This window comes from Dermacentor variabilis, chromosome 4 (genome assembly GCF_050947875.1).
Source record: "Dermacentor variabilis isolate Ectoservices chromosome 4, ASM5094787v1, whole genome shotgun sequence".
In the NCBI taxonomy this organism is placed as follows: Eukaryota; Metazoa; Arthropoda; class Arachnida; order Ixodida; family Ixodidae; genus Dermacentor; species Dermacentor variabilis.
The window spans coordinates 109,797,966-109,810,058 of record NC_134571.1 but is presented as its reverse complement, the minus strand read 5'-3'; the positions used below and the strand labels follow the sequence as shown (position 1 = coordinate 109,810,058).

Here is a 12,093-nt window from a genome sequence, read left to right as displayed (position 1 = left end):
GGGTGTGGCCCGAGCCGTCGACGTCTTTCTCGGTGGTCGAGACCAGCGACGTGGAGTCGGTCGTTGTGGTCGACTCGTGCGCCGACGCCCTGCCCTTCGAGCGGGAAGTCCTTCGGCGTGACCGTAGGGCCGAACAGAGGCGACGCAGCGCCTCTCCCCCGAGGAGCGCCACGTACGCGTCGCCCGACCCGGAATGGTTCTCGTGCTCGTCCCGTATGTCAGATAGGCAGCCGCCCTTGCGATCTCGCCGGAGGAAAACGAGCGACTGACTCACGGAAAACTGCCACGTTGCGTTTGACGCCGCCCCTATAACGTTTTGCCTTTTTAGACCCTTTCGCGCCCCCGTGTACTATATAGCTCCTCTTTGTCCTCTTGATTGTCGAACCGCAGTTATAGTACAGCAGCCGCTCGTTTGAAAATGAGCTCCAGCTCACCGTTGATTTGCGCGCAGTGTCTGAACGCGCGCACACAAACTCCTTGCATGTCATGGATGGTCGACCCCACCGCGGCCAATTCTAAACGAGCCCACACGGCGGCATGACTTCGATACTTTGTAGATTATGCGAATGCTAGCGCTGGCCTGCTTTGGTACGCTCCTGGACATGACTTATGAATTACGTGCCGTACTCGCCTCGGCTACAGCCTAGCCGACCACAGACTACTGTGGGTCTTGACGTCGTCCACATGTGCGCGTTTGGTTATCTTGAATTCAATCTGCTGCGCAGATTACGATATGCTGGTTTCAAGAACAAGTTGCATAGGCGACATATCATGTCGATTAGAGATTTATCTTGTGTGCACCATGAAGGTTTTGCGACAAGTGTGAGCATCGACTTCATATTAAGCAGGCGTTCCGGAAATAAATAGACAAATGGCGTGGAATATGTCTAGTGATATCTGATAAGGTAACCATGGTGCAGCTGAAGACTAAAATGTCATAAGCGTACTAGGGAAGTTTGCAAAAGGGCGTGACATGTTTGCTCGAGTGAGAGTGTACGGATATATCGTAGGCGTACTTCGTTCGCGTTCTTGTGCAATAGACAAACGCTTTCGTCGTTTGCTTGGAGTGTCCCGCACTGGTACAACGACCAGAGCTGATAATTTCAGTGAGGCACAATGTCACGCTGTGTCTCATCCTATCTCCTTTCTTTTATATTGTATTTCATGTAATCCCGACGATGTATGGCAATGCGCTTTACAACAAACCCTGCTAACGCCGAAGGTGATTAGAACACATACGTTGTATTAGTGCTTAAAGTTTCGTGCTGAATAATACGCTGCTGTGAGTTGATATGAACGTATACCGAAACAACGCTGTAAGGAATGTGGTAATCGGCACTGGTTTTGGCCCAGATTGCGCGCGATTTACAGCAATATATTTTTAAAATGCAGCTAATTTTGTGTGATTATGACTTCACAAAGACACTAGTGTTAATCTGAGTTTGTAAATTTTCAGGATATTGACAAGGTAAATTACACGGCCGTCATTACTATATCTGCCTATTTAAGTACTTTACTGGGAAAATGTTGCGCTTGGTAATTTCGATTTACTGCGTCTACCGACCTTATTCTATGCCTTTTATTACTCTAATCTTGTCAATTAATTTGTTCCTTTAATAACATTGGGAAATAGAGGCAGACAGCTGAAATTTGAGAGCAAGCGTGGGGAGTTTGTACTCTATTTTTAATAATCAGAAATAGTTGAGCAAGTCATGTCATGGAAGATTTGTCATGTCGTGGAAGGTTTTAATAAACCTGTGGTTTATTACAGTAAAAACATGGGCATGGGTGTCGAGGTAAGAAACATGCAATAAAGATTTTAATTCAAATTGAAAAACAAAACTCTTTAAGTGCCGTCACTATAACAACGCGCCGTTGTTATTGTTGCACGTGTAATTTGCATAGCATGGGATAGGAATAAACTTTATTTGTCCAACGGTTATTCCCGTTGGTGCCCGGGGCTAGGCTGCCCGGGGTCCATAGCCCGAGTGAAATCTTCCGAGATCCTCGGCAATGGCCCAGGCCTGCTGGACGGCCCACTCCTGGTCTTCGGGTGCATCGCTGTGGAGGGCGGCTGGCCGCCTCTCGGCGATGCACTACCCCATCAACTTCCTGAATACCCCGCATAAATTCGAACGTAAGCGAAAGAGTAATGCAGGTACACGAATACCCTGCGTATGTAAGGTTAATAGTGTGATTTTTCGTGTGCAGCAGCACCAGCAACTTCATCAATAGCATATGATGCTCGCCACTCGGAATGTTGGCCTTATTTATTTGTGATTTTATTGTCTCCACATTATAGCAGCAGTGTAGTAACTGTCATGTGCTATTGCCTACAATACTGTGCTAACTATTCTACAGGGATCCCTCATAAACCGCGTGCGTTGACCGGAGGACTCGCTTAGCGCACAACCGTTGATGACGCTGTCATGTGGTAATGACGGTGAAAAACCAAACGCTTCCACGACTGTGGGTTAAGAACTCGCGTGCGTTCAAGAAAAACACTATTCGCCTCTTGGGCGCAGGCTGATTATACGGGAGTCTTTCGCTTTAGTATCGGCGAGAGCATTCTAGGAATTTTGGAGACACAGGGCGCATCCTGCGCCGAGCGATAAATTTATGACAGTGATGACCTAGTGAAAAACGGTAACCAGCAAAAGCCTAAATATTTACGCCTGACTATGCGCTGTATTTGAGCTCGGATGAATAAGGGAAAGATTGAATTGTATTATGCCAGCATTGGCGTTTACCTGCAGTGACGATGTGGCATGATTTGAGAGCGCAAAGAAGAAGACATGGCATGAAAGAAAATGGTAGACACGGGACAAGCGCTCATTTCATCTCTATCATTTTCTTTCGTGCCGTGTCTGTGTTTTTTTGCGCCCTTGGATCATGTCACATATGCACGAACCCTTTGAAATTCCTTTTCAGTAACGGCCGTGTGCGCCTATAGCTGCCTGCTTCTCGACTTACGCGGCGCTCATTTCGGCCCGCTGTGCTCGGAGCTGTCACGCATGGTAACGTATGGAATGGGAGCATGGTAAATTTAGCACAAGTCATCTACAATGTGTCCCGGTATCATTCAAATGCAACTAAACCTGCAGTGTCCAAAGCCGCAACCACGATCTGGTACATGTCTGCCACATACGCCGCGGTGGCTTAGCGGCTATGGTGTTACGCTGCTAAGCACGAGGTCGCGGGATCGAATCCTGGCTTTACTCCTGGCCTTTACTCCGCGTTAAGTATCTCCTGGTGGTCAAAATTATTCCGTAGTCCCACACTACGGCGTACCTCATAATCAAATCGTGGTTTTCGCTCGCAAAACCCCAGAATCCAATTCAATTCAAATGTCCGCCGTAGGCTTATTAGTCTATTATTAGGCTTATACTCGCACTGATCGCACGTGCAATTGTTTCGAGCTGCAGTGTCTTTCTCTCGCAGCAGTCGCGCCAACGTTCCTCCGACGAATATTTTCATTCGGGTGTCATCTGATTATAGCATGTATGCTCGAAATGCAAATCTTTAATGCTAAGCTCAGCACGTCCTCAGTGTTTCTTCTTGTTTTGACCGTTAGAAACACATTCTCGTCGACAACCATTCCTGATAACGCCAGCATCTCGGTGCCTTCCTCATTTTATCCATAACCTCAACAACTCTTGGAAAGGCCACTTTATTATTGCAAAAACCTTTATTTTGCTCCTTACGCGCCTGCATTTTTCTACCCGTTCTTCCCCCTCCACCCGAACTCCTTTCCTTCAAATGCCACCGCAAGTCTTACAAGCTTGACAAAGCAGCTAGAGGGCTCTGGTTACTCTTCGACTTGTTAAGAGGCCACCAGAAAGAAATGTTATCGTTGTCCTTATGGAGGACACCCAAACCTCTACCATACTACGTTGGAATGCTCCAAACAACCCGGCCTTCCTACAATACCCAAAGTCTCCTCATCCCACGGTGAAGCCGCTTTTTCCAGCACAGCCTTGGACGACCAGCAATACCCGAGTGACCGGGCCAGCCCCGGATAGCAGAAGCAAATGGGGCCCTCGACTGAGGGCTTCACCCTCTGGGACTATATTAACAAATAAATAAAGTTTCCTACTACAACTACTACTGCTACTACTACTACTACTATTACTACTACTACTACTACTACTACTACTACTACTACTACTACTACTACTACTACTACTACTACTACTACTACTATCATCATCATCATTTCGATTTGTTAAGAGTCTACTAAAAAGAAGATTGTCTAGGTAGGCTTCACTTGTGCATTTTGCTCCTGTAATACCGGAACCGTCAGCTTTTTTTTTTTTCGCTGTTAAGCCAGAAAAGGAGCAATAACTAACACTTCGGTGTGCCACCTCCTTTTGACGTCATGAGATGAGGGCCGAGACTGCGCGAGACTAGGTAGGCGTTTATCAATAAACAATGATTACGTTTGATTCCGATAAACCCAAACGCTGAATCCAGGGATTCTTTTAAATTCTTTGCAAATCTTGTGCAAATAGTTTATGAGTACGTAATGCCACACTGGCTCGCAGTGGCTCGGATACACGCAATGTTCCGTACGCTTATAATTAGCCTTCTGCCGCTACATGAATGCAAATCGAGCCTCGAATGCTTCACACGTCTATAGTAACTGAATGTGCCTAGGCGACTGTATAAGCGTTCAAGACAGAAAAAAAAACGCAGATTGTCAGTATCTGATTTATAGCCGCATCTGTAAAACTGTTTCCTAGCAATGGAAGATAATGTCTCTGCTGCAATGGTGATGCCGACCTAGTTAGGAAGCGCTCCTTCGTGCCGAAGAGGAGCACTTGTTTACTTTCTTATCACGAAGCCGGGCAACAGACGACTCTGATGCCGTCTGTCGTGTCTTCGATTTATCGCTCAAGAAGCCCTGCACGCATGCTGCCTCCGGTCATATCGTATCGACGATAATGTGATCGAGTGGGTCGAACGGACGTCGTCACCTTGACTGGAACGTCTCTGTGGAGAACACTGTCCCCGAGAAGACATGGGGGAGGCTCCGTGGAGTCGTTGCTACTAAAGCGGTGATCTCGGTGCACCGGCGGGTTGGATGCAGAACTAGGTTTGCGCGAAGTTTATTTTCTATAACTTTAACACGCTGTCGACAACTGAGCATCGCCTTTATATCTTCATTCTCCTTCTCTGTCGCCAGCTCATTCCTGTCGACAGTACGAGGTACGTGAAAATTTACTCCCGCAAATCGGGCAGCATTTCCCTAGATAGGCGATTATGATGATGATGCTTTTAAATGCATGGGGTATCTGACCGCTCTACGATATTGGCCAAGAGTTGGGTTGCTTTTGTAATTAAATTAGATGAGTAATTTAACGAATAATAATTACTTAATCAGTCAGCCTTAATCATCCAAAACAACGGCTCTGTCAAAACATCTTAATATTTTTTTTATCTCCGTCTATGTTGCCGACCTTATTCCTGCAGTCGTCATCATCGATGTCGTGCCGTTGTCCTCGTCCTTGTAATCGTCTTTTTTATTTCCTTCAAAAATGTTGTCGCCATTCACTACTGCAGTCGTTACGATCATCTTCGTTTGCCTTGGTTTACAATCTTGGCGTAATCGTTCTCGCAGTTTTCCAATTGGTAATGTTGCATCGTAATCACTGTAATCACTGTCTTATTTGAGACCGTTGTCTTTCATTCCTGTCGATAATTGTTTTGGCCGCTTTCTTCTAATCGGTGATGTTCTCTTTCGCGCCATCGTCTTCATCTTTGTCGAAGTTGTTGACAGCCATTGGGGTTCTCGCCCTCCCGAAACTTCACAGCTTTCTCGTAGTCGATATAGCAACTTTCCTGGTGCACTCGCAAGCTTTTCTATTGTTTTTTTCTCGCTCAGTACCTCCGTTCTGGAGGACCACAACAGAGGCGCAGCTGCCGCAGGGCAGTGTAAACCTGGGTTACGAGTGTAGTATCCATGCACATCAATACGTTAAGCGCGCCGAATGCCTGTGTAGTAGTCAAACCAAACGACCAGTTCGCATATATATGCACTCTGTAAAAGCAATTTAATCTTTCTGTAAGCGCTACCAGGGCAAATTGTTTCTCTCTAAAGTAGCAACCACCTTTCGCTGCGCTTGCGAGCCATCTCTTCCACTACTCAGCGCTTTCGTGAACTTCAAAAGAAATAAGTACATTTTTTACAAAAGCCCATCGGTTCTTCATTTTTCGGCTGCCGCGCTATCTATAGTACCGCTCGTCTATGTTTAGCGATCATGCTTCTGTTAGCCTTGTGTTCTACGTTCTTTAAATGTGCAACATAGATAGACGTACTGGTAACCTGTGACCAGCGCTTTGCTAAATTGTGCTGTATTAAGAGGAAGCTTCAGCTCGGTTGCTCCTATCTAAATACATGTAAAAGGAGAATTGGTTTTTCTCGGCAACCATTGCACCAAATTTGACGAAGTTTGTTGCATTTAAAAGAAAAACTTATAATCTAGTGACTATTGGTTTCCAACTTTTAATTTACACCGCCAATTTTTATTAAAAATTAGCAAAAATCGCACATTTTCAGAAAACGAAACTATCAAGCTTACAACTTTGTAACTCAGCAACTAAAATGATATCACAATTCTGTGAATTGCATCTAATAGTGCATCTAAAGCGGACAAAATTGATATATTACACGTGAATTAAAAGACATTTATTAATATGGAAATACAGCTATTACAGAACCCTTGTAAACAACGTAACAAATTCATGTAAGATGTAGAATGACATATCGAATTTGTCCGCTTTCAATGATCTAATGGATATTGTTTCAGAACCGCGATATCTGTTCCTGATGCGGAGCTACGAATTTGTAAGCTTTGTGCTTCTATTTTTTTCAAAGTTTCGAATTTTTGAAAATCTTTTTAAAAACTCAGGACCTAAATCGAAACTCCTCTTCCAACAGTCACTAGAATTTAAATTTCTCTCTGAAATGCAACAACTTTCATTAAAATCGGTCAAGGGGTTATCTCGGAAAAAGGTTTTTGCATTTTACATGTACTTGAATAGGCCGCGTCGGAGTTGCGCCCGAGCTAAAGCTTCCTCTTAACTCTCGGCTCTTCTTTTTTCCATTTTCCATCTCAACCAGCTGACATCTAAATAAAGAGCCCGTGGCCATGGTGACAACCGTCTGGCTCGTTTTAGCGGGTGAGTGAGTTTTGCTGGGTTTCTCATTAGTTTGCCAATGATCAGTGCACGATAGAAGGGGAGAGAAAAACATAAAGCCCTATTATCAAGTAATAACGCCGTAAGCATTAATAAATCTGTTTTTTTAAACGCTGTGTACACTAACACTAGCGTTTTTGTCACACACATCTGTGGCCGGCATTTGCGAAAATAAAACAAAAATATTATACTATAATACATGCAACCAAGCAATCAATGCCTTACATGGACTATTACGAAATATTCGTATGCATTAAAAAGTCCTAATTCAACTTTCAGACTGTGAGAAATTCTGCAACGGCAGCTACTGAATGATTTCGGCTCCCTGGGGTCATTTCAAATGCAACGAAAGCTCTATACAGGATTGTATTTGAATTCTTGCTCTCTCTCTAAAAGCGTCCACCATGGGCTGTAAGCAAAGCTGTGACGTCATGCTTAGCAGCAGGACGCCAGAGCCGTTACGTCACCGTGGTGGACAGCTTGCATTCAAATGTAGTTCATGGTTCTGGACCTTGGTAGTAAGGAAAAATAAAACATCTTTAGAAAGCTTGCCATGCCCAAGATAACGCCACGGGCGCTGAGCTGCCATTGCCGGAACCAGGTCATGATAAATGGCCTGTTGCATCTGATGTGCACACATGCCGCTCGTTCTGAAGAGTAATCTAGCAGGAATCTACACAAGGGCCATAAACGCACCGATGGTCGGCCATTTCGGCGGCTTTGGTGGGCTTCATTTTTGGACAGGTAGTGGCTGGCGCTTTTCAGAATCAGTTCGCGCTACGCGGAGGGTCGACGACTGTTCAAAGTGCAAAGCATAAAAAATTGACGGGCTCACTTTATAGGTTGCCTGTAGATACGAGTTCAATTGCGTTGCCTTCTTGTGGGCCTGTACGTTTTATAATGGAACATGTATCAAACTCCTATTGGCAAAGGTCACTAACAAACCTACTGTCTATGTTATAGAGGGGCGTTTAAACCTCAAATCTAGTTATTTTCAGAAAGACCGCTACCAATGGCAGACAGATAGGGTTGCGTCCATAAATCAATATAATTTTTATGGATAGGCTACCTATAGGCTTGATTTAATGCGCCCCTATATATTTTTTAACAAAATCTCACAATATCTTTTTTAGGAACGAGGAGGTAACTCCGTTGTCACAGGTTTCCTGCTTCTCACTACGAGGTCACTAATTTGAATCTTGGGTCGAAGTGATAGCCAAGCCCTCTGAACGACGGCAGATCAAAAATTAGTTTGATTCTTGGCCACAGTGGTTGCATTTCGACTGGAATGCAAGAACGCCGTTGTACATAGTACTTACAGCGCGCGCAAAAGTATCCCAAGTGGTTGAAATTAATCTGGAGCCAACCACTGTGGCGCCTCTCATAGCTGCACTGTCGCTTTAGAACGTTGTAGCACCACAAATCAATCGATCATCCCAGACTAGAGCGCAATACTGTTTCTCTCTCAAACTGGTGTAATGTTCAGCGCTGACTGCCGGTTGCCGTGTGACCGGAGGCCAGCAGCTCCCCTTCTGGGACGCCAACAGCTACGTGGACCAGCTGATCCTGACGAGACTGCGGGCACACAGGGAGGACATCGATCCCCTAGAGGTGCCGCCATTTGCTCTGCACAACAGCCACGATAAGCGGTACGGCCCGGTGCGCTTTCATGCGTCGAACGTCACCGGCCTGAGCCGACTCGCCCGACTGCAGCGTGGAGACCAGTGCGCCAGCGTCACCGACGAGTTCCCCGACAGGGCCCACGTCACCTGCCACGTCACCTTCGACGCCATCAAGGTGGGTGCGACACGGAGAACAGGCGACATCACGGTGGTGTCGAAGGAACTGTAGATTTCAAAGTGCGTTGTTCGTAAGAAATGTTCGCCAGAGGGCAGCGTTGATTGGCCGTGATTGGCCGGCGTCACTTCCTACGAATGGTTTTAGGGTGCGAAGCACTTTCTAATGGGTTGAGTGTGGAAGACAAGAACAGGGCGAGGCGCAGTGAGGCACATATGGGAGCGTTCCAGTAGTCGGCGTTCATTGAAAATTTCATGTGTTCTTATATACGTCATCGTAAAGTCACGTGACGCGCCCTAGCTATCTTGCTGCTGAGATTAAAAAGCAAATTTCTTCTTTCTGAAAGAAATATTGATAGTGTATGTGACACTTGCGACATTCACTGATACTGGATTCTGCCTCTGTAATTTTTCGCGTGCATTTAATTGTGTGGAAGCTGACTATGCTGAGGTTTGGAGAAAGGAGGAAGCAACCACAATCATTGCAATGTGTTGACAGGTGCCTGTCTCTGTAACGCTTAATACTTTGCTTGCGCTCTCTTAACCAGTCCTTTACATATCGCCCTGCCTGGCCAATTCAGTTTCGGCTACAGGGTAAACCACTCCTTCGGCAGAAGGAATTAAAGGGCTGTGTTGCTGCTTCTGGCAAAAAGACATCACAGCCATTTCATTCCTCGCGCAGACGAAGTGCTTTACAGTGTAATTAGTAATTCCCAGAAAAACTGATTTTTCTATGTAGGGCACCGAACGTCACACCATTCAAAAACAGAATTAACGTTATTCTGCAAGTCATCTAAGTGACGGTTTTAAAAAAGGAAGCACTCGCCTGTGAAAAGCTTTAACCGTCTGATGTACGTATTTTATTAATAAAGATATCACATTACTAAGGACACTTCCCTGTAGAACTCCCGCGGTCACATCGTGGCTCGCCTTTGTCGACTATTTCTGAGATGGCAAGCTAGTTATGATAAAGCAACACAACTTAAAAAGCGCACGTGATCTATCGATGACCTGTTAGGTGTAGCGGGATCTATCAACATATATATATATATAAATTTCGGACAAGTGACCGTCATCACTGCATAGATGCATTCGTGCAACTTCTCGCAGGTGTACCTGGACAGCCTTCTGACTCACGATGGCCACGAAGTCTTGGATATCAAAGCCAACGTGACCTTCCGAAACGTGCTGGCCCAGCTTGACGTGTACTTTGCTCCGTGGTACGACCCGGTGGCCAACCTCACCGTCGGCGCCACTTTCAGCGACCTGCGTTCGACCTTTGACGGCCTCACCAAGACGCCTGAAACGCAAAAGCTCCTCTGGGGCTACGAAAAGGTGGCGAAGGACATCGTCGCCCAGGCCATTACTGTGGAAGTCAGCAACGTTTTGACTAAAGTCGCGTCGGAGCTGGTATTTCCTTGCTGCAGCAGCAGGTGACAAGGGGAAACGACGCAAGGACCCGGTGGTTCCAGCGGGACCCGGATAGAACAACGTTAACGACCGACTCCCACCAGCAATTGTAAACAATCAAGCTGCTTCATGTGAGCGTATCTGTTCACGCTGATTGATCTCAATGACCAGCGTGTGAGGAAGACATAAACTGTTTTATGTGCCTCTACCTTTGTGTCATGTCTGCCTACTTTGTGTGGCCTCTTTTGCCGAACTTTTAACCACTTAACAGATGACAAAGACTTCGTTTGAGTCATTTAACTCTAACATCGAAGGTATTGGCAATACCTATACTGCACAACTCGGCACCCCCCCCCCCATCGCAGTTTTATGCATAATTCATTCTCAGAGGCTCAGCTATTCGCGAACTGGCGAAGGTTTACCTGGGGAAGGCTTTCCGAAAAGCGTCACCTCAACGCAGCGTGGCATGCGCCGGATGCCTACTGGGCGCCTACCTTTTCTTCCCACACAATCAGAGGCGGAAAATTTGCAGAAGGAATTCAAAGCAAGTAAAAGATCCCAAATGCAAGAAAAGAACTGCGTCGAACTTTTCTATATTACTATATCATTACCATATCAGTGAGATTACTATATAAGTAATTTCAATTTTTTTAACCTTTGCTTCAAGAACTTGCTGAAATACTTTAGACTTATTGTGTGCTCACAATTCGCAGTTTGTAACCGCGCGCGGGGGCGCATTTCCTCCTAAACTCTCCAGATCCTAAGGAAAGCTTGTCGACAGCACTTCGATAGCACCGTGATCATGTGGTTCCCAGCGCAAGTCGCCACCCCCACCGACGTGGGCGCCCTCGAACGAGGTAGCACACCCCTCTGCGCGAGAACTGACCCACCGCGCAGAGTCGGAGACCCCTTCTTCGATTTCGGACCTGCTGGTGCGGAGCACGCGAGAACGCTTAGTCAGATGCAATGACATCCCCTAGCGCTACAACTTAGGCAGGTGGATATTGCCCCCCGCCCCCTCAACCCAAACTGAAACGTCACCAGGAAGTCGTCTGGCGACAACTGGAGACACACACCTTCCCCAGTCCGGTGAGATTGCGGCACATTTTCCGCGCGCGATACCCGAGTGTTCTTTGCAAGTTATGTCAGGCAACTAGAGCGACGCTCTCGTACATGTTGTGGGAGTGTCCTGTTGCATCAGCTGAAATGGCAGTAGCACCCGAGGCTCTTGCGTCGAAGTGGGCCGCCGCTTTGCGCAGCTCCAACCTCAAGACGCAAGAGTGGGCGGTCCAGTTGGCCTGAGAGGCGACGACGAGGCAAGGCCTCGAAGTCCCCTCGTAGGAGAACTGAGCCCCGCTCGTCAAACGTTGCCGGATTTACAATAAAGCTGTTTCCATCCGTTGTGTACTTCACCTGAACGGTGTTTATGTGCGCATTATTTCTGCGTACTAAAAACAATAATTACCTGCTTAAGTAGCTAGCTCTAGAGAAAGTTCATCATTGTTCTGTGACGACGAAACCTTTGAAACTATAAATGCGTCAAGACGCCGCGTCAGTGCTGTAGTCTCAGTAAGAGAACGCAAAATAGATTGTAAATAAACTTGCTAATCTTTAAACAGTGCTGAGCAAGATAAAGGCTAATTTCATTGCCCTGATTGTGCACAGGAAACATCCCAGAACTAGAGCA

General features: G+C 46.2%; 1 protein-coding gene across 2 annotated transcripts; it reads left to right on the top strand.

The window, feature by feature from the left end:
- The first annotated feature begins 4,942 nt into the window (after positions 1-4,942).
- On the top strand, positions 4,943-11,821 carry LOC142579615 (uncharacterized). 2 transcript variants are annotated; one of them, XM_075690006.1, is made up of 4 exons: positions 4,943-5,095; positions 7,124-7,182; positions 8,687-8,997; positions 10,107-11,821. In XM_075690006.1, the coding sequence occupies exons 2-4, from the start codon at positions 7,152-7,154 to the stop codon at positions 10,431-10,433; spliced, it is 669 nt and encodes a 222-aa protein (XP_075546121.1). In that variant the 5' UTR covers positions 4,943-5,095; positions 7,124-7,151; the 3' UTR covers positions 10,434-11,821. The 2 variants fall into 2 exon arrangements, with proteins under 2 accessions (XP_075546121.1, XP_075546120.1); XM_075690005.1 differs by having other exon boundaries at positions 4,943-5,208; positions 10,107-11,820.
- The last annotated feature ends 272 nt before the right edge of the window (positions 11,822-12,093 follow it).

Excerpts from the sequence above, each read along its gene's own strand:
- LOC142579615 (XM_075690006.1), top strand. The coding sequence starts at position 7,152 with ATGGTGACAACCGTCTGGCTCGTTTTAGCGG. Across the intron at positions 7,183-8,686 it reads CGTCTGGCTCGTTTTAGCGG|CGCTGACTGCCGGTTGCCGT; the intron begins GTGAGTGAGTTT and ends TGTAATGTTCAG. Across the intron at positions 8,998-10,106 it reads TCACCTTCGACGCCATCAAG|GTGTACCTGGACAGCCTTCT; the intron begins GTGGGTGCGACA and ends AACTTCTCGCAG.